General features: G+C 55.6%; 1 protein-coding gene across 5 annotated transcripts in view; it reads left to right on the plus strand.

Annotated features, from left to right (window-relative positions):
* The window catches only part of AGRN (agrin), a 118,922-nt gene that overhangs the window by 43,010 nt on the left and 52,024 nt on the right, over nt 1–23,888 (plus strand). For 2 of the 5 annotated variants that reach the window (XM_054085681.1, XM_054085682.1), the window contains exons 3-4: nt 1,991–2,011; nt 15,750–15,797. In XM_054085681.1, coding sequence (XP_053941656.1) covers nt 1,991–2,011; nt 15,750–15,797 — 69 coding nt within the window. Of the gene's footprint in view, nt 1–1,990; nt 2,012–12,300; nt 13,985–15,749; nt 15,798–23,888 lie in introns of those variants that run through there. The other 3 variants (XM_054085683.1, XM_054085685.1, XM_054085684.1) reach the window with 2 other exon arrangements.

Consider the following 23,888-nt stretch of genomic DNA (forward strand, 5'->3'; position numbering starts at 1 on the left):
TGCCTTGGCAAGAAGAGGATCTCCTGCTGCTCCCCAGGAGTAGCAGCGCAAGAGGAGGTGGGTCCTGTTGCCTCTTGCAATCCCACACTGTGCTCTCCAGGCTCCCAGGAGAGCCATCTCTTCTGCCAGGTGACAAAAGGATGCGATGGAGATAGCACAATCCATGTAATTTTTTGAGAGGCAGCAGGGCGAAGAGGGGGAGGGAGCGCTGCAGCCAGACACTGATGTTCCATCTGTACCAGAGCTGGCCATGGGGTCTTGGCTTTCGTTTCTGTTTTTCTTCCTCTTTTCATAAATTAAAATCCCAAAATAACCGTGCTGCTCTGGGATATTTTAAGCTGTTTTTCCCCTCTTCCTTTCTTCCCTGCATCTCCCAACAGCTTATAGCTGAGAGAGTTCTTGGTTGCCAGCGGAGAGGACTACACGTCACTTCCTTGGCATGGGGCCGTCTCCTGCTCTCAATGCGCACTTTGTTTTTCCCTTCATAGTCTCAGTGAGCTGTCAGGACTCTTCACAGTGTCACATTCCCCATGTCCCACAACCCATTGTGGGAGCTGCTGTTAATGTTACACGCAGGACATGGAGGAGGCCTCGGGACCCCTCAGCCCGGGTACCAGGGCAGCAGGTGATGCTCTTTGATCCAGCTGCATCCTTGCCTTTCTTCTCCTCTGTTTCCTGTGCTATGTGCCCCAGCGTGCTCCCTTTCTCTGGGAAGTCACCCGCCTCCAGCCTCTGCATCCCACCCGTCTGGCTGTGCTTCCCTTGGGGCTCTGTGTCAGTCCTCTTTGAGCAGCCGTGGAGAGTCCATCCTGAGAAGAGCACACAAGAAGCACCACGTACTCCAAACTGCACCCTGCTCTGAGCTGCCTAGTAGCTAGTGTGAGGAAACAGAGTGGTCTGGGTGGAAGAGGAAAGAGATTGAGAGTTGCATGTCACACTAGGAGATCCCCGTGTCCTGGTGGGACACAGACCTGCCTGTAAGGACATCTATTTCCATAGGCATCTAGAATGACTGCTGTAATGGTTATAGGGCTTCTATACTGCCATGGATTACTTGCAGATAAATAAGCTGTGCTCAGTGACAACTATTAAAATGCTCAGCTGTTTAACAACCTTCTCTTTCATCGTGTGTGTTGGGGACCTTGGTTCGTCTTGTGCTCTGGTTTCCTAGACTTCAAAACCAGTTCTGGCTCGGGTGATGCGTTTGGATAGGAGATCCCAAGCTGCAGCAGTAAAGGATGTGCCCCTTCGAGTTGTCTGGGGAACATCTGAGCCTTGGTAGCCTGTTGTATTGGGAAGCTGGCATGACTGCAGGTAGCTCCGGGCTTGGGTGCTGGAGCTTCCAAACACATCCGAATTGTGAGTTTGGTTTCAGAAAATCATCTGTATGTCAGTAGAAGGCAACCCGCGCGGTTTAACAGTTAATGCACGTTGGCTTCTGAGTCTTTGGCTGGACTTGCTGCGTTCTCCAGGACCTCCTTTAGCCGTCCTTGTAAGGAAAGAGTGCAGGCTTCTCCATGGATCAAATCAACTGCGGTATCTAATCAGCACGCTTGTGTGGGTGATAGGTGCCGAGATGTTGCTGATGCACTTTTTGTTGTCGTTTGCACATACTTCCTATTCTGGTTCTGAGGCTCTCCCTTTCTCGCTTCTTTTGCTGTGGGTGATTTAGGCTCTTGCAGTGTGCAGTATCATCTGTTTAACCTCAGATATCTGCAGATTTGGGAGCCCATTGTGCCATGAAAATATGTTTAAGTCAATGAGCTTGGAAGGCCCCCAACCCTGCCCACATCTTCTGGGCTGATTTGGGAGCTCCGTGCTGCCTGGGAAGGGCTGGGAGAGGTGGATGGAAGCTGCTTCAGGTGGTGTTGACAGTGGAACGTTGGAGGAGGGGGCTCAGGGGAGGGTAAGAAATCTTTGGGTTAGCTGTCTGTTTTCTTGTTTCTAACTGTTTTGTTCTCTCCTTTTTCTCCTCCCCTGCTTTCTAAAGAACATAGGAAGCTTCTTGCTGGTAAGTGGTGGTGTGTCATACAAAACGAATCCCATCTTTTCCATCCACCATCAGACTCACTGGCTAGTCCATGTCATTCCCCATCCACCCAGGATGCGCCAGAGCAATAGGTACCTTCTGGAGGTGGGGACTGGCACACCCATCCCCGCAGCCTCTTGGTGTGTGCGCTCACCTCAAAGGGAGCTATTGCTTTTAGATCACAGTTTGAAGAACTGCTTTCTCCTCTGCCTCCGCGCTGCTCAGCCTGAGGTTGTTGCCCGGGCTTGATTGGATTGCTGCTGTCCTCGCACAAAGCAAGCGCTGGCTGCTGCGGCACCAAGCCTCTGGAGCGCAGTGGGTGCGAAACTGTGATCTAAGGACTCCTCTCACCTAGTGATTGTCTCATATCTGACTCCATCCTCAGCCTCTCACCTTCACCAGCTTCCTGGGGAGGGTGGGTGAGCACGTTGTCCCAGCTCAAACTAGAGGTAAATGGGGCAGATTTGCCTGTTAACCTGGCTTGGGGGGGTTGTGCCAGGTGCTGTAATTAATGAATGAGGGCAGAGCCTGTGTGTGTCCTCCATCCTGGCTGAGCTGTGAAACCGCAGGTGTGGGGCAAACACGCCACAGACCATTCTTCTGGACATCTTTCTAGCAAGAGCAAGTGAAGCATGGGCACACGTTGAAGCCCTCGAGGTGCTTCTGTCCCTGCTGCTCTGGTCCCCACGCCTGCTCTGTGCTGTCAGCAGTGGTTCATCCCATCCTCAGCTGTCATCTGCACAGACAGTTGGTTTAAACAGGGAATCCCGGTCATTAAAACAAACCATGTGCATGCCCTGGCTGATGAGAGCAGCCCTGAGCAGGCGAGGGAAGGGTGTGTGCGGTGTACAGGCTGCAGCCTGGCTGGATGCCTGCTTCCCTCTGATCGCTGGTGCTGGGAATCCCGGCATCCCCCGGAGCCTCGTGGCCAGCTCTTTGTTTGGTGGCTGTGGATACAGACCGTATGTGAGGAAGGCGCTTGGCATGCGGTTGGGGCTGGCGGTTCATCTCACGCCCTCCCCGTGCATGCACAAACCTTTATGCACATCCACCGGTGGTAAGGCTGGCTTGGGCTGGGGGACAAGGCAAGCAGAGTGTCGCCCTGTGCTGCTGCCCCTCTCCAGCACATCCAGAAGCTGCCCTACCACAGCAAAAGGTTCCAGGTCCGTGTTTACCGTGGATGGGCAGTTGTCCCCTGCTTGTACAGGCAGGTCTGGGTGTAGAGATACCCAAACACTTCTCTGCACCAGCTTTGACTTTGGGGCTGCTCTTCAGCCCACTGTGTGCTCATCTTGAGACCTTTAGGTTCATTGCTGACCCGCGTGCGTAGCTGGATAAGCAGCTGGCGCTTTGGTGTGATGTGGAGTGGGATGGAGCTGTGGCAGCTCAGCCAGCCTTGGTCTGGGCATTGCGTCTGCCTGTGTCAAAGCCCCCTGAGCCAAGGAGGAGGGATTTACACCAGGATTGGTTGGAGTTGATGATCACAAAGGTCTTTTCCAACCCCATGGTTCTATGACTGGACCAGCTGTAGTGGGTGAGCTGTTTAAAGCAATTGCTGTTGTATTTCCTCCCTGTTTTGTGCCTCTTATTATGTACAATATATAGACTACGTTGTGCAGATCGAGAGGGTTCACTAAGGGTTTGCTTGGAAATGTGCCTTTGCTGCAAAGTTGCTGCAGAGGGAACAGAGGTACATAAAAGTTTTTTATTGAGAGCTGCATACTCCTGGCCTGGACCCTGGGCCTCTCTGGGTCCAGAAGGAGTGAGGAGAGAAGCTATCCAAGCCGACAGCATCCTCTGGCGGCTAACGCTCCCCGTGCCTCAGCTCTGAGATGCATCAGCCAAGTTGAGAGCGTTCTGCTCACATCCTGGGTGCAGGAGCCCCACCAGCCGGATGCAGTTCACTACTTGCAACATTGGCACACACATTGGCTTTTGCTTTCAGCTGCCTGTGGTTGACAGCGTGATAGCTGGATGCCACCTCCTTTTGTCTCTCCCAGTCTGCAGGTGGGCAGGGGAAAAGGGTCTGGGTTCCCAGTGCTGCCTATTGACCCCTGCTCTGTTCTCTTCCCAATCCACGGGCTCCTCTGCAGTGCCTGCGAGTGGTCTCCAAGCAGGTGTGTAGTTGATCAGAGAGGCTCTTGCAGCTCTCCCTGCCTTCCTGGTCCAACTGGAGCAGCTGCCTTCCTTCCCTGAGGGTGTGTGCAAGCCTACATTTTTCCTGGCTCTGTCTCCTTTCTAGTGATGTTTTTAAGCTCTCTTTTTTTTCACCTTACTGCATAGCTCGGGGGGCTTTGCTCTCCCTAGGGAAGCAGCCTGCCCTGGATTTGTCTGAGCACCGCTGCTGTGGACCAGTAGTGAACCCATCGCCCAGATGGGCTGTGCGTCCTCCTCTGCGCTGCAGGAGGGGACGATGCTGCTGCCTCTCGCCCTGCTGGTAAGCCTGGCTTTGTGTGCTCCCAGGAGGGCTGTCGTGCGCCGCTCTGTGGCTCTTGTGCTTTATACGAAGTGGTTAACAAAGCTGTGCTGCAGCAGGCGGCTTGGCTCGGGCTGGGGTGGGTGCTGCTGTCTGGGGTGGGTGCTGCACCCAGCTACGACCGCGTGCCTGTCACGGAGCTGCTCTGTGGGGTCGCAGTGCCCTGCTTCTGTGGCAGACACTGGCACGGAGCTGCACCGCTCAAGGGTGCAGGTGTGATTTCCAGGCAGTGTAAACCCTCTTGTGGATTAACAGGTGCAGTGAGAGCACTTGGCTGCCATCGCTCAGTTCCTGGTGCAGGGTTGGGAGCAGCGTGAGGTATCTGGCTGAACACAGGCAACCTCCTGTTCCTTTGAAGAGCTCTGGCTGGAAGGAAGGAGGTGGCAGAGCGCTGCCCGCCTGCCCTGTGGTGTGGCATTCAGCTGCTGCTCTCTGGAGCAGCTCTGGCTTTCCTGAATAGTGCTCCCAGCACTCCCTCTGCCTGCAGCACTGTGTACAGCTGGCATGGCAAAGGGATGCTTCTGCTGTTAACATGACTCAACTTTGCGCAGGGCAGGTGCTGGACGTTCCTCCCTCGCCCCACTGCTGCTACTCAGCTCCTTAAAGTCAGTAGTGGGTAGGGACTGAGATGCTTAAGTGAAGTATTGCTGCTTTCACCCTCTCTGCATTCCTGGTTCTCACTGGCACGATGTGTTTTCTCAATAGTTGAGCTCTTGAGGCTGAGAAATTTGGAGTTGTTCAGCCTGAAGAAGAGAAGGCTGTGGGGAGACCTTAGAGCAGCTTCCAGTGCTGAAAGGGGCTCCAGGAAAGCTGGGGAGGGACTTTTTATGAGGACGTGGAGTGATAGGATGAGGAAGAATGGCTTTAAATTAGAAGGGGGAAGATTTAGATTAGACATTAGGAAGAAATTCATCACGGTGAGGGTGGGGAGGTACCGGCCCAGATTGCCCAGAGAAGCTGTGGCTGCCCCATCCCAGGAGGCATTCCAGGCCAGGTTGGATGGGGCTTGGAGCCCCTGATCCAGCGGGAGGTGTCCCTGCCCGTGGCAGAGGAGTTGGAACTGGATGGGTTTTAAGGTCCCTTTCAACCCAAGACATTCTGTGGTGCTATGATTCTCTGCTGATGCGCTTTTAGGAATCTGAGACCTGTTAGGTGGTTACTGGCAGAACCCTAACTCCAGCCAACGCTGCTGTTTGGGATGTACCCCCATCCCTGCTGCTGAAGGATGTCATTCATTGTCTGGAAGCCCTCTGGTGACAGCTGCTTCCTCGGTGGGAAGTTATCCAGAGTGCCAGGAATACCTGCTAATTTTAGCCTGCTGGGTGTTTGCTCCAGAAATGTGCTGTCGGCTTGTTTCATCATTTGTTTTCTACTGTTTCTTCCTATTTGCACCCTCCCCGTGTTATCGTATCCCGGAGGAACTCTGCAGCACCAGCTGATCCTCACGCCCTCTCGCAGATGAACAAGTTGACATCAGCTTGCAAAGCAACTGGTGTGCGTTTGGAAGAGGGTTGGCGAAAGCGACATCTGGCAGCTCAGTCAGCACGGAGAGAGGCCGAAGGCTCGAGCAATTCAGCAGTCCAGTAGTCAGGCAAGGTTCTTCCTCTGGTGGAGGGAGTTGGTGCCATCTCAGGGGAGCAGAAGCCACAGGATAGTGTCAGCTCAGGGCAGACTGTAGCCCCTGAAGCGTTTGAAAGGTGTGTTTGTCCCCAGCAAGGGAGAGGCTTCTCTTCCTCATCACCCTTATGTTGTGTTAGTGCCACAGCTGGAGTTCCTTACGGTGCAAAGGGGTTGGGAGAGCGGCAGGTGGCAGTGTGAGCCCGCTGGAAGGGCTGGGGCTGCTGGGGTGACAGGGCTGGGCGAAGGGTGCTTCAGCTCCTTGGCCAGAACAGTGGGGTCTGTGTGGCTTAGTGCCGGGATGCATCGCATCCCTCCCTTGGGTTGCTTTTCCTTTGCTGTGTGTCTCCTTTTGGGCAGCACCCCTGTTCTTTTATATCTGGACACCGAGTTTGACATGCAAACCTTGTTATATTTTCCCTTTTTAATAGTAAAACCCATTGACCGTTGCGTGTAGGCAGCTGGGTGGAAGAGGTGTGAGCTTCGTGTGGTGTGGGAACACGGAGTCCTAGAATCCTTCAGGTTGGAAGGGACCTCTAAGCTCATTCCCAGTCCAACCATCAGCCCAACCCCACCGTGCCTCCTAAACCATGTCCAGAATTGATGCGGGGGCTGCTTTATAGTTGTGACCACCAGCTCAGAGAAGGGTCTGCAGTGCTGGGAGGGGGTGGCCTGTATTTCCTCGGGCGCACACATGTGGCCCATTCTGACGCTGTGCTTGGGCATCCTTGAGCACATCTGGAAGACAGCTGTGCAGCCCAGAGTCGCGTGATAGGAAGGAGCTGTTTCAGAATAGAGTCATTAAGTGGGGAAACCCTCCTGATCAGAGCAGGCAGCCAGGCACCCCTTGTCCAGCGCCGTGTGGCACGGCTGTTTATTAGGAATGGTGTGAATTAACACCCCTTTCCACTCCCAGCACACGTACCAACCCGGCCGCCACCCGCTCCCCTGTCTCCCCTTGGTAGGGTTTAAAAGCTCTTTATTTCCAAGTGCTGCTCAGCAGGAGTCAAGCTGGGTCCTGCCAAGTGTTAAATGAAATAATTAAAATCCCCACTTTCTCCCCCTCCTGCTCCTTTCTCTGTAATGCTGGTAATTAGCCTGTAAAACTGCAGGAGGGGATGGGGAAGGGAGAATGTGCAAACGCCTTCTGCAGGCTCCCTCCTCCTTCTCCCCAGAGGAAGAGCAAAATGGATCTCTAGGCATTGGGTGCTGCCAGATAAATCCCAATTAGCTCCTTGCCAAACAGGATTAGGGAGAAGGGAGCCGGATGGGGGGAAGCAGCCTGGCAAAAACAGGAGCTGGGGATTTCTGCCAGGTCTGTGAGGAGGGAGAGATTGACAGCTGTCGGTCGGGTCCCAGAGCAGCCCTAGGTTTTGGTGCTGCAGGCTGGTTTCTGGCCTTTGGTCGCCAAAAATGAAGGAAATAAAACTGCTGTTGCCTGCTGGTGTTCTCTTTTCCCAAGTAACCAGTGGCTTGAGGGCATGGTGTCCCCCAAGATGCTTGCGAGCCTCCCCCGTCAGTGCAGAGACGCAGGGCAGCACCCATGGGTCGTGCTGCTCCCAGTGCTGATGTGCTGGGGCGAGTCCGTGTCTCCTGCCAGCCTCGTGCTTGAGAAGCAAGAGGATAGAGCTACCATCCTGCCATGCTGAGCACTGCCGGCTGCACCCAGCCCAGCCCCTTCTGCCTGGCTGCGGCGTTTTGGCAGCAGCTGTGACATCCTCGCTGTGCAAGCCCAGAAATAAACCCATTAATGGCACCAGGTTTTAAACTGGCTGGTGACTACATGGAGGCCTTAATGCAGCGAACGCTTTAATTTGGAAAACTGGGGGGGGGGGGAGAGAATATGGATGAGCTCAAGGATAATGTTTTCTTGCCTGTAGTAGAAGAATAGCAGCTGTGTCTGAGGATGCTGAATTGGCCTGAGGTCACTCATCCCTCCCTCTTCTTCCCTGGCAGCCGCGGTGACTTTCTGCCTCTTGCTCCCTGCTGGGGCTGCCCTCCTCCCAGCACCTGCAGCCTCGGTCAGGATGCTCCCAGTCCCAGCGGGGAGGAAAGGGAGAAGTACTGTCAGCACAGGCGCTTGGCATTGCTTAGAGAGGGGGTGATGAGCAGTGGATGGAGCCTTGGTGTGGCTGAGGGACAATTCCCTCCTGCCTGTGGCTGGGCAGGGCTGTCCCGGTGCGGACTGAACTACAGTTAGAGGTACTGGGAGGTCCGAGCTGTCCCTATATCTCTGGTGGCTTTGGCTCATGCAGAGCCACTCCTTTGCGCTTCAGGCTGGCCTGGAGCTGGTGGTGTGCATTCAGTGCTACTGGGCTCACTGGTCAGCTCTTCCAGATGTTCACTTCTGAGCCAAGATTATGGAACCAAAGCTGGCTTTTATGTGCTCTTCCAACTTGTCGAGTCTTGCTGTACTTTCCTGTCTGGTCCTTCATGTGCTGCTGTCTGAAGTGTAAAGGGAAGAGCTGAGCGTGTGTGGTGGGCATGGTCAGCAGAGAGGGGGTAGCAGACGGGCTGTCCCTGTGTGCTGTAGCTGGCGCGAGAGGATCCTATAGCTCTACACGGGTGTCTGCATGCAGCCAGTTCTGGGGAGAAGGGGGATAAAGAGACAAAGAACAAAAATGATGACCTACATGGATGGACCAGGCAAGTGTGATGTCTCCCCAGTGCAAATGGCTTTTCTGATTATAAAGCTTCATCTAAAAAACTCACGAGGGGCAAAGATGCAAGCGCTTTGTCTTTCCCAAGATGATGATGAGCTGATTTGCCCATGCTGGAGTGTGAACCTGCCTCCTGCAGGACACAAAGGCTGCTCAGATCAGAGACAGCGCTACCCCTCAAAGTGGCCCCCACATGGCTGGAGGGGCAGAGTCCTGCAGCCCTTGGAAGAAAAGCAGGACTGTGCAGTGGCTGATTTGCATGTGTAAACATGTGCGCAGAAGGATGCAAATGTCCTTGCTTCCACCGTCCTCGCTTCCCTTTGGGGATTTGTTTCTTCCTTTATTCGAAGTCAAGGCTTTGGGCTTAGCCTCCGAGTGCTGGGATTGCCAGGGGAGCCCCAGTGGAGGCATCAGGTGGGAGTTTGGCACCTGCATCCCAGAACAGAGCAGATGCAGGACTAGGCCAAGCAGCGGGGAGGGCAAAGGCACTCTGCCTCACGTTTTGGGAAGATCTTGGCTTCTTGTGTGATGCTCCAGGAATTCCCAGGGAGCTGTGGTAGCTGGGGAGCGTCCTGGCAGTGAGGCAGCAGTGGCAAGGACTTGAGCTTACGCTTTGAGGGTTGGAAGAGTGGGGGTCTCCATCTGCTTATCAGGGTGCTCCAACTTGCTCAGTCCTCATGCCTCATCCCTGACGAAGGGAGGGGTGTTGTGCCATGTCCCAGGAGGCAGCCTCACGGCTTCTGGTGCTGGCTGAGGAGCCCTTTCTCACCTGGCTCATCACCACTCTCCCCAGAGAGGGCTTTGCTTGTGAGGGGGCTCCTGAGATGTGTTCCTAGCAGGAATCTGCTTGGGAGAAACTTTTTGGCAGCGTGTTTCCTGCTGAGCCCTCATTACATTTGAGCTCTCTGGGGCTCTTTGCAGCCCTTGTGTGTGTTTTGGGAAGAGCATGGCTCCTGGGGTGCATGCCCATCTGCTGTACTGCTTGGACGTGAGGCCATCAAGCACCCCTCTCGTGTGGGCTCCCCTGCTGGCAGGGTGGTTAGGATGCAGCCCATGCCTTCCTGCAAGCTGGGATCATGTTCTGCCAGTCCCCAGGGAGGGGAGGGAATGATGCAGGTTTAAAGAGGAGCAACGTCTGGGACGTGACTTGGATTTCTTTCCTCCCTTCTCTGTTTTTCGTCTTCACTGTACTGCTCTTGGCGAGTTGCACCTGCGGTGCTGGGACACCCAGGATGCTCCCAGCCCGTGGCTCCAGCGGAGAGGCGCAGCGTGGCTTTGTGGAGAGGCTGTAGGGCAGCTTGTGTTGGTTCCACAAGGAGATCCTGCAACCTGCTGCCTCCTGGTGCCCAAGATGACCTGCTAAAGGACCACTCATCTCCTCTGCCTCTCCCTGCTGGAGGGGAGAGTGGGTGGATTCAGCTTCTGTGTTTGTGTCCCTCAGGCTCCAGGTGAATTGCCAAGGGAAGGGAGGGAGGGGCAGCACGGCGGGAGCAGGCAGAGGCAGGGAGGCCTCAGCAAGGGTTATTCTCCCATCTCAAGTCGGTGTTGCCTTTTGGAGGAGCGGGTGGTGGGAATGCTGCTGGCCAGCCAGCTGGGCACCTCCCAGGAAGAGAGGGCTGTGCAGCTCTGCAGGTGGCATCGCTGGCATCGCCGCTGTGCCTGCCTCGCATGGAGCCACAGCACCGGATAATCCCAGGGGGAGAATAGAGGAGAGCACTGCCGAGCGGTGGGGCAGTGCCACAACCCAGCTGGGGGGAAGCTGTGCTTCTCTTCCCGGCCGTGGCAGCTGCTGGGCTGGTGCTGAGCAAGGGAAGATGTGAGGAAATTAAAGCAGCTTCTCTGCAGTGAGCTTCCCAGTTTGACCGCAGTGGATTTTCCTGCTGTCACATTCCCACAGTGCTCATCTTGCTTTTTGAGCATGGGATGAGTGTTTGAGAACTCCTTCCTTGCCTCGCGCGCGATGCTGCGGGGTACAGACAGCCCCTCCGCAGTGCCCGGGGGGACAGGGGAGGCTGCAAGAGCTTTTCTCTCCCATGACCTGGATGATAAAGCAGCCTCTGAAAGTGCAGGGTGTGCACAGTCAGCCCAGACTTGTGTTCAGGTGGCTCTGTAATAGAAGAGCCTTCCTCTCGCAGTTTGGTTTGTAGTCTTCAGAGCCGCTTTCTTCCTCCGTGGTGAGGAAGAGCTCAGCCCCTTTGCCAAGGACCATGGTGCCTTCCAAATGAGGTGGCAGGGGTCGCGGCGCTGTAGGTGTGTGGTGGTACTGTGGGCAGGGAAGCAGCTTTCCAGGAGCTGTGTGCTTTGCCAGGGAACACCGTCTCACCAGAAACTCAGCCTGGAGAGGTGCTGTGAAGAACAGGTACAGAGCGGAGGGGCTGGGACCGCAGTTTTATCTTGTGGGCACCAGGTATCACTTGCCTTTGGGGTGGCTCAGGCTCTGGCTGCCCTGCCCTGCTGTTTGCTTTTGCTCCACTGCTGGACCTTCACCCAAGAAATTGGGCTCTTTGGCCTTGACCTCCCTCTGGCTTTCAGCCCAGCTCTGCTCTTGCCAGCTCTCCTCTCTGTTCTGGCAGAATCCTGCCAAAGGGAAGCTGTGATCGAAGGCTTCTGGAGGGCAGAAATACCCAGGTAGGCAAGGAAGGGAGCAGCACAGCTTGATGGTGCATCTGTCCCCCTGCTCCTCTTTTCTCCTCTCCGTGCTCTCCTCCTCCCTGGTCCAGCTGGTGCGCTGGCAGTGCCAGCAAGGACCCAGAGCAGGCAGGGGTTCCGGCTCCAGCTGCGTCCCTGCGACCGCAGCCCGGTCCAGCTGCTTGGGCATTTGTGGTGGGATTGTCCTGTCCATCAGGGCGTGCCAATGCCTTGCCATTTGGAATAAATGTCCTAAAAAATAGGAACTAGGGGCTGCTCTTGCTGGTTTCATGGCTCTGTCATAGAATTGTAGAACTGTTTGGTTGGAAAAGATCTTTGAGATCGAGTCCAACCGTCCCTGTCCACTGCTAAACCAGATCCCTGAGCACCTCTTCTACCCACCTTTTAAACCCCACCGGGGATGGGGACTCCACCACCTCCCCGGGCAGCTCTGCGAGTGCCTCAGAGCCCTTTCGGGGAAGAAATCTTTCCTGATAGCCGGTCTGACCCTGCCCTGTCCCTGCGGGTCTCAGCCCTGTCTGCCTGGGGCGATGCTGGGGAGGACGCGGGGGCTTTTCTCCACCTCTCGGCATCCCGAGGGGGCAAACAGGGTGAGGAGAAGGTCTTCCCAAGTCCCGTCCCCCTGCTCTGCCTCTGCACAAGTCTCGGGGGAGCCCGGAGCATCTCGACCCCGCTACCTCCCCTCTCTTTGTCTGCGCTGCTCCCGCCCCTTTGTTGGCCTCCGACGGATCGGGAGGGGCTTCCCCGCTTCTCCCCATCCCTTTTTGCCGGGGCTCGACCGAAAGGGGGAGGGAATGGGGGCAGCACCGACCCCCGTGGGGCAGAGGAGCAGGCGGGGGAACTCCGGGGCGTGGGGCGGGCGCTCGGGCTGCTCCGGCTGCTCCCTGCTCGGGGTCTGATGCTGCCGGGGCTTCTCTCCTCCCTGCCTGATGCTGCCGGGGCTTGGGCTTCTCTCTCCGTTTCTCTCTTCTCTGATGCTCCCAGGGCTTGGGCTTCTCCTTGCTCTCTCGTCTGATGCCGCTGGGGCTCGGGCTTCTCTCCTCGTTGTCTGACGCGGTGGGGGATTGGGTTTCTCTCCTCGTTTCTGCGTTCTCTGATGCTGCGCGATCCTTTCTCCACGCGTGGGGTGATGCTCGGGGGCTGGAATTAGGTCTCGGAGCTCCTGCTGCACGCCCACCCCCATCACCCACCCACCCAGCCGGGGCATCCACCTCTCCCATCGCTGTCACCCGCTCCTGTGTCGCTTCTCCATGCCGGGCTCCACCGGGAGCTGGAATCTCTCCGGGAAGGACTGGCATGTCACAGCAGCGTGAGGAGGGCAGCTGGCCCGCCCTGGCCACGGTGTCTGCGCTGGGGAGTGTCGATCTCTGCCGGCGAGGTTTGCAAAGCAGCAGCCCACCGAGGGAGAGAAGCCAGCCTGCAGCCTCTTCTTTTTCATCGGAAGGCTGGAAGGGTGCCGGGGAGCTGGAGCCCGACTCGCTTGAGGACGGGAGGCGGCGAGGGAGCGCTGAGCACCGGCTGCACGGCAGGAAAGCGGAGCTGAGCGGGGATGGATGTGTGGCGGCTGTGAAGGGAGCCTGGGCGTGGAAACAGGAGTGCCTGCACTCAGCCAGGGTGTGGGCAAACTGAGCAGCATCCTTGGGCCGCTCGCGGTACCTGGAGGAGCTGCTTGGGAGGGTCAGAAGCCGGTGAGGGTGGGGGTACCTGCCCCGGAGCAGACGTGCGGACAACGGAGGGAGCTCAGCATTCCTGGAGCGACGCTGGTGGGGAGCCGAGGGGCAGCTGCACGCTGCCAGCGCGGTGAGACCTCCCCTCCCATCTCTGCCAAGAGGATACAGACATTGCCAAGGCTGCGAGACTGAAAGCGGTCCCATGCCGGCACCCCTCGCGCTGTCCCTGTCCCAGCCCTGCTCCTGGGAGCCGGCGCGTGTCGGTGCTGTGACAGCCCTCACCGTCCCCACGCCGGTAGCAGCTTGTCCCTGTCCTGGTGGGCTCAGCCGTGGAACTTCAGCTCTCAGCGCTTTTGTGTGAGGTTGTTGAGTTTGCTTTCTACGAACAAGCGTGGATCGACATCTCCCAGGCTGGACGAGGGATTGCTGAGCGCAGGACTGAGGGTGCCTCTCTGGAACGGGCTCAGACCTGGCCCCTAAGCTGTGCTTCTGAGATGGCAGATGTGGGGACAAACTCTTGCTCCTGAAGGTGTCCCCAACCTGCCCTGCCCTCCGGCGAGCGGAGGATGGGAACTTCTGGGAAAACTTAGGTCTTGTGGCTGCCAAAGACAACCAGGGACGGGGGGAAGAGGGATCTGTGTGAGCTTTGTGGCTACTCTGCTTCGGATGGGTCGGCAGCGGGTTGAGCTTTGGCCTGCAGCGTGACGGCCGAGCATGACAGCTTGCCAGTACCCCATGGCGCCGGGGGCCCTGGAGCGGGACCGCATGTATCAGCACAAGGTCTCCTTGGTGGTGCGATATTTCATGATCCCGTGCAACATCTGCCTCATTCTCCTGGCCACTTCGACCCTGGGATTTGCTGTGCTGCTCTTCCTCAACAACTGTAGGTGTCCTCAGGTGCATGGCAGGTGCTGGGGAGGGAGAGGCTGGGGTTAGGTCAGTGGTGCCCGGGGCTCCGATGCTGCTGAGTGCTCATCACTCACCTGCTGCTCTCTGGGGAGAAGCCAGGGAGGTGACAGCCCCCTCCACAGCTCTGCCCCACTTTTCCTTGAGATGCTGTTGTCCCAGAGCTGCGGAGCGGAGCTGTATGGTTGCATGGGTCACCCCCAGCTCCCCACCGTGTATGTGTGCTCGTGCTCTCAGCTGTGCCAGCACCCTCTGTGTCCCATGTCCCATTCCCCTTGCTCCCAAAATACTGCATCTTGTGACCTGCTGCTCGAGGTCACGTCCTGGGGGGGATGCAGTCCCTCTGTGTACGAGGTGGGGGTCTCAGCAAGGTTGTTTGGGACCTGGGGGGCAAAGGGTGGGCTCCTGTGAGCCCTCCTGGGTAGGGGCTTCTGCTGCTCCCTTGTTATAAACTGCGGAATCCTCAGGCCCCCGTCACTATGCACAGTGGGTGGGAGATGTACCTCCTAAGCTGCTCCAGGATCCTTGCTCTCTATACACTCTCCTGCTCAGAACAATCAGCACAGGGCTGAGGCAAGACGGAGGACTTTTTCCTGTGGTTGGGCTGTTGATCTGAGCCCTGGTGTGGCTGAGTAGATCGCAGGTCTGGGTACGTCCATGTATTCCAGCTGCTCTAGGAACTACGTTCTCTTGCCTCATCCTCACACAGGTGCTTGTCCGCTTGGTGCCTGGCTTTCTCTAGGCACAGCCTGTGGATAACTCCATTGTGCATTGATTTCTTTGGCCTCCTTGATGCTGGAAAGTGCCAAACACCTGCTGTGAGAAAAACCTTTAGAGGGCAGGCGAATCCTCCAGCCTAGTTTGGGAATGCTGTGTTTCCCCTGCTGTGTGCGTGGTTAGAAAAGAGCTGGGTAAAGCTGTAAAACACAAATGTGTTTAAAAAGCACTGGTGGGAGCCGGGCCTGGGTGATGGCAGGGGAAGAGCCTGGCTGGTAAGGAGTGGGCTGCCCTCTGCCACAGCCTGGCTGGGCTGCCCTGGGCACATTGCTTCATGGAGGGCAGAGCCCAGTTTGAAACTGGCTTTGGGGTGTTTCCCGTTCAGGACAACAGGGTCTGACTGGCACTCTTCTCGCCCTCCTGCTTAATCAAGAGTGACCCAAATCACAGAGTCATTCAGAGTGGAAAAGATCTCTAAGATCAGCCAGTCCAAACGTCAGCCCAGCCCCACTGTGCCCACTAAGCCAGCTAGAGAGGGCTGGCTGGGGCTGAGGCTGTGCCACCTTGCTCAGGGACCTGTGGTCGTGTCGGTGAGAGCTTTCCTCTTCTGCTGCCCCAAACCCCTCCTTTCTTCCACCTTTCTGTTCTTGCCTTGGAGGCTGCAGCGCTCTCCTGCCACCCCACTCAACCCAAACGACTTGGTGAGTCAGGTGGGCGCGTGTACGAGAGGTGATACGCAGCGTGATGGGCATTGCAGCCCTGGGTGGAAGCCCCAGCCCTGCCAGGCAGCAGAGGGCTGCTGCCAGATCCCAAGCCAGAGATGCTCCGTTGATAGAGGTGGGAGAGCTGGGGCTCCTGGCTCCTGTTCCTGCTGCTCCCTCCAAGCTGCAGGACCTCCCGGGGGTCGATGCCTGCTTGTGCTGGGCACGTGTGCTGAAGGACTGAAATACTGGGCTCTGGGGTGAGGAGGAGAGGGTGTGCAAAAGCAAACTGCTGATAGCCCTGTGTTTTCTGTTTCTTTACAGACAAGCCCAATAGTTATTTTACTCAGACGCCACCGACGCCACGAGATGGTAAGTACACCGTCGCTTGCTGAAGCTCAGTTCCTGTGCTCAGGATGCACTTGAGAGCGAATGGCTTGAGCCTCTCGTGCTTCCAACAGCAGCACTCCTGACCTACTGATCTATTTTGCAGCTGCCTGGCTGCTCTCTGTGCCCGGAGCAGTCCTGCATCGTGCCTGTGCCCTGCGCTTGCCCCTGCCCTGGGAATGCAGGAGCGTGGCTTTGCGGGATGAGGAGGGAGGGAGGGAGGGGAGAGTGTCTGTCCCTGCGAGGCACAGAAGCCCTTTCTCTGCGGAGTGTTCCCAGGTGGCTGTAGTGGAGGTGGGGAAGGAAGATGGGATCGTCCGTGAGCTCCAGCAGTTTGCAGAGCTTTACTGGTTCTTCTACTGAGGCTGTGGAAGGGACTGGAGAAAGGGACCTTGTCCTCAAAAGCAGCGGTGTTGAATCCAGTTCTGTGTTTGTCCCTGTCTTCCTGGCAAAAAGAGGAGGAAGCAGAAGCTGATGTGGGAGGGCGTGCTGCTCTGCGAGCACAGGAGCAAACCAACCAAAGGCAAATGGCTTTGTGGCAGCGTTACAGTTGAGAGAAGGACCACGGGAAGGTGATGGGCTGAGGAAACAGCTACAAAGAACATTCTGCTTCCCTTGGTCCATCTGTTTTTCTGGTGTAGTGTCAGAGCAACCTGGACAGTGAGGGAGGTGACTTGTTTCAGCTCCTGGGCCTTGGAGCTCAAGGCTGCATCTCGCTATGAGCAGTAGATCTTCCCTCTCCAGCCCTGCGAGCAAGGGTAGGCCGAGCAGAGAGAAATGACGTGGACGTGGTGTTCCCCTGGGACTCTTTGCTACCTTAGCTGGTGTTGGTCTCACTGGAAGAGAACTAGAGTTGGTTGTGCTGGCTCGTGGCAGCAAGATGTGAAGTGGGTACAAAGCAGGGAGGAATCTCTCTGGTGCAAGTACGTGGGACGTGGGCTGAGCAACTCGGGGAGAGGTGATTTTTGAGGTTAGCAGAGGTTGCTGAGATGCTGTTGGTGCTTTACTAAGTTACTGCTTCTGCTGTGCAGCCAGAGTTGATTCATCCCAGCCCATCCAGTCTTGGATTAGTCAGCTGGTAACACCGTGTAAATGCTAACGAAAACTCCACTGGGCTTGTGTTCCAGCTGGCAAATGATTTCAGCCTTATCCGCATCAAGAGCCCCTTGGAAGCTGATGTTCAGCTGGACATCAGGTATCTCAACTACACTGGCCAGAAAGAGGTATCACTCATCCGTGGAGGTGTTCAAGGCCAGGTTGGATTGGGCATTGAGCAAACTGATCCAATGGAAGTTGTCCCTGCCCATGGCAGAGGGGTAGAACTGTATGGGCTTTAAGGTCTCTTTTAACCCAAACCATTCTGTGATGAGCAGTGTACTCATCAGCATCTCACACCTTTCCTCTGGGCTTACTAAAGCCTTTGAGTCTCACAGACCTGTAGGAACTTTGGGTTTTGAGGCCATGCTGTTATCAGTCAATGGTTTTAAAAGCTGTTGGATGCGGGCAGGCAAGCACATACTCAGATAATGTCATCATAGGAGCTTTGTTTTCTCTGGAAATCAGGCTTAAAATGCCTTGCTTTCCTCTGGCAGTCTGCTCAGTCACCTTCCCCAGCCTCCCTAGTTTCACGTGTGCGGATAAGAACCCAACCGAAAACAGCAGCCAATTAATAACACGTTTGTTTCTTTCTATCTTGTCTTCTCTGATGGGGGTGGGGAAGGAGGCGGAGGAGAAACGGATGCTAGATAAAATGTGATTAATCTATAATTGGACCAGAGAAGACATCCAAAGCAAAAATAAAAACGAACGTAGGTGTAACTCCTAGCTTAGGGCTCCAAAATATTAGCAGCCCAGCCCAGCCAGATGACATACTCCAAAAGATCTCTGGTCCCCACAGGAGATGGAAAACTACCACCCTTGGTGGGCTGCCAAATGAGGCTCCTCCTTTTGTGAGTCTAATATGGTGCAAATGCCTCACGTCATCTTTGGGGAGTGTTTCTGGGTAGAGGGGAGCAGGGGGCATGGGAAGAGGTTCCCCTTGGGGCTGGTCCTTTCTGTTTCTCTTTACCAGGGGCATTGTTCATCACCTGGGCTGGCTTGGAGATGTGGCTCTGGTTCGTGTGGAGCCCATGGATGTAGATGGGGCTGTGATGTCGCTTTTAAGCTGATGGAGTTTGGCTGAGGTTTGCCAAGTAATGACACTGGCTCTCCTGTCCTGGGCTTGCTCTCAGGGTGGCTTTGGTGGGAGGACAAGGTGTTGTGCTGGTGAGAACCGTGCCTGGCTGTCTGACCAACAGGAGCTGCTGACTCCTGCTGCCTTCCCCTCCCCATCCATGAGGGACAGGCAGGGGAGAGTCTCTGCCTCCTGCACCGCGTTCCTTTCCCCAGGCTGTACCTGGTGGTGGGACAAAAGTGGTGGGTGAGGAATCGGTGGGTGATGAATGCTCTGAGGAGGGGGCTGTGACCCAGCACGAGAGTGTGACAGTGCCAGCGTCTGTCACAGCAAGGTTCCTCGATTGCTGCATCTCCTGCTGAGCTCCCTGGAGGTTGTCACCTCTTCTGGGCCAGATCCTCATCATCTACAAGCCTGCCCAGCTCTGTGGCGAGCAGTGCGTTGCCACCAGCTGGCAGCCAGCACCGTGAGCCAACAGATCTCTGCCCAGCGGTACTGGCCAAGGCTCTACAACTTGGTATTTCTCTCTGGAAACCCTGTTACTGGAGGGTCTGCTGTGATCCTTTCCTGGTGCAAAGCTGTCAGGAGTCATCAGCTGCCCTGGCAATGTCACACCTCATTTTTCATGTGAAATGGCTTCTCCTGCACCTCGGGCATCTCTTCTGCAAAGACCCTCTCCTGGGTACACAAAAGGTACTGCAGCCACAACCACTCCCCAGCGATGCTGGAGGTGAAAGACTTTGTCAGCCAGCAGGGAGGTGTCTCTAATTAGCACTCATGCTATTTATCTCTTCTTTCCCTCCAATACCAATTTCTACCCCAGAAAACTCTTCAGAAACGCATCAATCTATAGAGCGGTGTCTGCTTCATTTTGAAACGAGCCCATTAGTGCTGTTAACTTGCTGCTTTCTCCCAAATCTCTGGCATTCCCGCAGCTGGGCAGGGGATTGTTAAGTTCTATAGTCTTAAAGACTGTCTGACTTAAATTCTATGCTCTGTGGAGGCTGTTGCCTTTTCCCCAGCTGAAGGACTGGCCTGTGGCATCCCAGCTGCCTCGTTCTTCTCAGTGGCAGGCAGGAGCTGGGGAGTGTCTGAGGAGCTGGAGAGGGGGAGGATGTTGGCTCAGCTGCGTCCCCCAGGGCAGGAGAGCTCTGGAGGGGGTGTTGGCAGGTGCAGGGCAGGGGGCAGGCAGGGTGGGCTCTGCTTTGCTGCATCCCCTGGGGTGAAAGAGATGGTGGTGCTGGATTTGGAGGATACCTCCTCCCCTCTCCTTGTTTTTGCAGCATCTGTGACGAGGGGTTTGATTTCTGTTTGTTTGCAGTGTACCTTGGTGGAGGCGCGTGCGGGAGGCAAGATTCATTGCGGTGTTTGCACTGCAGAGGGCAGGGAGAAGAATAAGCCTTCTCTGAGCCTTGGAGCCAGGCTGGAGAAAGCTGGGGTGGCTGCTCAGGTGGAACATAGGATGAAGCAGTGGGTTCTCAGGCTCGGCACCCCGTTATCCCTCTCTTCCTACCGCCTTTCTCCCCACGGTGCTCTGCAGGGGTGTGGAAAGCCCTTGCGGCCTCGGTGCTTAGTGAGGTCCACGTGGAACACGATGGCAGAGCCAAGAGCAGACCGCTCTGGAGCCACGAGCAGCCAGCAGGACTCAAAGCTGCTCTGCTCACGTGGGAGCCAGGGAAGGAGTGCCAAGCTTGACAATATTTAAGAATCATAGAATCACTAGGTTGGAAACAATCTTTGAGATCATTGAGTCCAACTGTACCTGTCCATTACTAAGCCATATAGAAGCATTTGGACAAGCTCTCAGACACATGGGGTGAGTGTTGGGGTTGTCCTACACAGAGATGATCCTTGTGAGTCCCTTCCAGCTTGGGGCATTCAATGTTTTTATGGATGCCCCTGGATTTGGGTTGTTCGCTGCCCCAGGGCCATGTTACTCGGTGGAGATGCTCTGCTGCCTGATGGTGGTGTTTGCGTTCCTCTCCCAAGCCCTATTATGCTGAGTCTATGTGTGGAGAAGCATGGTGGGGAGCAGGGAGAGGTTTGCATCCTCTACCTGAGCACCTCGCACCTGCTGGGTGGCACTGGGGTATCCTGCCTCCAAGACTCTCGGGCAGAGCTTCAGCGGCATGAGCAGTGACGGTGCTCCAGCAGCTCTGGCTGCATCAGCTGGGTCGAGGCTGGTGTTGCTGAGCGAGAAGGGACTCAAGAGCATCGGAGCGTGGCGGGAAGTCTTGTCACACATCACGGAACAGAAAAGAAAACCGCTCTGTGCAAGGTGAAATTTTTGTGCCAGGCTTTTCAGGAGCTGCTCGCTTTTAATTACGTGGTGCCTACTCCTTCTTGAAGACTTCACTGCAGCGCAGACTGAAACGCTGATCCTCCTGCAGTGCCGGTATGGCCTTGCATCCAGGTGAGAGGGTGACCTGGAGTGCTTTCCTGCTTGCCCCAGAACTCTGGGCAGTTCACACCTCCAGCGTGAAGCTGGCCAGCCCCTGCTGCGATCCTGCGATGAAGTTGCTGTGGTTCCATCTTTGGGTTCCCCTTCTTTTTCTCTCACTCATACTCACGCCCTGCGGCAGTGAGGCAGCAGCTCGGGAGCCAAGACTGGGCTCTCTGCTTGTGGACCTTCATCCCCGTGTGCTCACCAGTGTGGCTTTCTTGCCTGCTGCCGCAGTGGGAGCGAAGGTTTCCCTCAGCACCGCAGCAAAGCGTGCTTCAGCCGAACCAGCTCTGACTGCTTCAGGGTTGCTCTGGAGAGAAAGGAGAGATGCTAAACATAGCTCTTCAAAAGCTGAGCGGTAGACAAGGTAGCAGCAGTTATTAGACACCACGTTTGATCTCTTGAGAGCATTTTCTTCTCCATTTACAGTGAGATTTGAGCTTTCTCTTGGGGATCAATTTATGCACTTTCATGTTATGTGGCTTAAGAACTAGAGGAGGAGAAGATGGGAGAACTGCTAAGATGCGTTCATGTTTTTCCCTGTATTGAGTCCTTGCTAAGGTTGCAGATCCCCAAGCGTGCCTCACTCTCCCCACATCTCTGCCTCCTGTCTCCCAAGGCTATCTTTTGGGTGTCATGACAAAGATACAACTTTTGTTTTGCTTTGTCTTCTCTTCTTGGCTGTGTCATGCAGGAGCGGATGTGTGATACCTTTCAGAGAGAGCGAGTGCATCGTTACCGGCTCCCAAGTCAGCCCGCTGCAAATCCTGCCTGGCGCTGTGCTGTGGCACAGGCTTTCTTGCCCATTGAATGTTAGTTTTGCAGGAATGTGCTCCGTGGTCTTAGCATCATAGCATCATAGAATGGTTGGGCTGGAAGAGACCTCAAATCCATCCAGTTCCAACTCCCTGCTGTGGGCAGGGATGCCTCTCACTGGATCAGGGGCTCCAAGCCCCATCCAACCTGGCCTTGAACACCTCCAGGGATGGGGCAGCCACGATGACACAAGGATTCTCGCCATTTCGGTGGCAGGAAGGTGTTTGCTGGGAACAGGAGTGGCTGTAGTTGTTGTGGATGTGTTTGTTCCAGATGTGCCAAGTGCTGCTCAGCTGAGCCAGGCATCTTCTGCCCGCAGCAGGGATCCAGGAGCTCCTCCAGGAGGATGTGGGGCTGGGGCAGTCTGGGAGGCTGTCCTGTGTAAACGAGCGCTCTGCCTGCTGGGTTCATCAAGGCTGGATACAGAATCACTCAGATTGGAAAAGACCTTTTAAGATCAAGTCCACCATAAACACTGCCAAGGTCACCACTAAACCATATCCCTAAGCACCACATCTACAGGTCTCTTAAATACCTCCAGGGCTGTCTTCTCTTCTGGGTGGGGCATGGGATGGATGCCCCCTCCTCTGTCCCACAGGAAAAGGCCAGCCAGGATGGACTCGTGTGGTGGAGGCAGCCGAGGGTAGGCCAGGCTTGGTGTAGACCCTTAGGGATGCAGTCGCTGTGTTTTGTGTTTCATAAGGGGTAGATGGAGAGCAAAGAACAGCAGGAGGCATGGAGCTGGCTGAGACCACCAGGTTCTGAGCCAACTCCTTGCAAAGAGCACGAGTAGATCTTGCAGAGTGCCCGGCAGCCTGGGGCTTGGGAAAGGTTGGCAAAAGGCAGCGTGATGTTTTTATCCAACCATGCAGCTGAATACTGGCTTTGGACCTGCTGCAGCTGGGGAGGAGCTGCTGTTCCCTCCAGGTGTCCAGAGCCTCCTGCAGCCTTCCTTCATTTGCCGAGCTTTCTAATCTCCCTGATATGTAAACACTCTGCTTTGCAGAGCGTGGCCTCTGCAGGCAGGTGGGAGCAGGTTATAATAATCCAAGTATTTTTATTCCTGCCCTTGCTTCCCTCCCTCGCGTGGGCTGTGTATGGGCTGCCATCCCAGCTGGATGCATTCTTTGGGTGCGCTAATCTTTGGGTGTTCTGCTGCAGCGCGGCTCCTTGGGGCAGATTCCTGCTCTTGGCCACTTGCTGTGTTGTCATAGAAAGATTTGGGTCAGAAGGCACCTAAAAGCCCATCCATTTCCACCCCCTGCCACGGGCAGGGACACCTCCCACTGGATCAGGGGCTCCAAGGCCCATCCAACCTGGCCTGGAACCCCTCCAGGGATGGGGCAGCCACCACTGCTCTGGGCAGCCTGGGCCAGGGTCTCACCACCCTCACAGCAAAACATTTTTCCTTAAGATCTCATCTCAATCTCCCCTCTTTCAGCTGAAAATCATTCCCTCTCATTCTCTCCCTGATCCAGAGCCCCTCCCCAGCTTTCTTGCAGCCCCTTTCAGTCCTGGAAGGCTGCTGTAAGGTCTCCCCAGGGCGTTCGCTTCTGCTGAACAACCTCAAGTGTCTCAGTCTGTCCTCCTCCAGCTCTCCGATCATCTTTGTGGCCTCCTCTGGACTTGCTCTAACAGACCCATGTCCTTTGTGCGCTGAGGACTCCAGAATGGAACACAGGGCTCCAGGTGGGCTCTCGTGAGAGCAGAGCAGAGAGGCAGAATCCCCTCCCTTGCCCTGCTGGTCCCACTGGTTGTGATGCAGTGGGATCTGCGTGTGTTGGGGTGTGCAGAGGGCAGTGGGAGCCTGCTGCTGTGGCTTCTCGCTCACATCCCTTGTGGAGCACATTTCCAAACTGCTCCGATCTCTGATGGAGGCTGATGAATTCTCCCAGTGATTAGGAGCCGTGACAATCTGCTCAGAGCTGTTCTTGCAGGACTCATGACAGATTAATGAGAATCTTTTAAGACAATGTTTGATTTGCAAGAGTGACTTTGATGTTTTAAACCCAAGAACATGATGCTTTCAACTCCTCCCTGCTCCACCCCGCCCTGACCGCCCCCAGCACCACCTTCGCCTTCCTTATTACCATCTCCTTGAGATCTTCCAGCTGATCAACCTTGTTTTCCTTGCTGACCATCCCTCTCAACACCCAATTATAGACTGTGCAGTCACCTCTCCTCCTGCTCCTCCTTTGGCTGCCCTGGCCCGTGCTGTCCACATCGCTGGTGTCAGCCCTGTGAGGGTCCAGGCTGCCCTTTCCCAGGTGGACATGAGCTTCGGTGCTGACCATTCTGCTGCTGCTCACAGATTAGATTTCAGCTGTGGTGGCTTTTAGAGGTGAAGAGTGTTTTCAGACAGCTGGGCTGTAAAAGGTTGTGGCTTGTGTTGACCACATTTCTGGGTTTTCCTGCTCTCTCCTCATGTGACACAGGAGATGAGAGGTGTTTGATGATGCTGAACTACCACGCTGCGGTCTCAAGAGGAGATACCTGGCTGCCCAGAGATCTCTGACACATGAAGAGCTGTGCAAGAAAGGTCCTTAGAGAGCTGAGAACATCACAGAGGCTCCCAAACGGGATGGTGGATGCCTACTGTTCTCTTGGTTTCTTAAGGACATCCCAGCTTGAAAACTGAAGTGGT

The sequence above is a fragment of the Cuculus canorus genome, chromosome 21 (genome assembly GCF_017976375.1).
Source record: "Cuculus canorus isolate bCucCan1 chromosome 21, bCucCan1.pri, whole genome shotgun sequence".
NCBI classification, from domain to species: domain Eukaryota; kingdom Metazoa; phylum Chordata; class Aves; order Cuculiformes; family Cuculidae; genus Cuculus; species Cuculus canorus.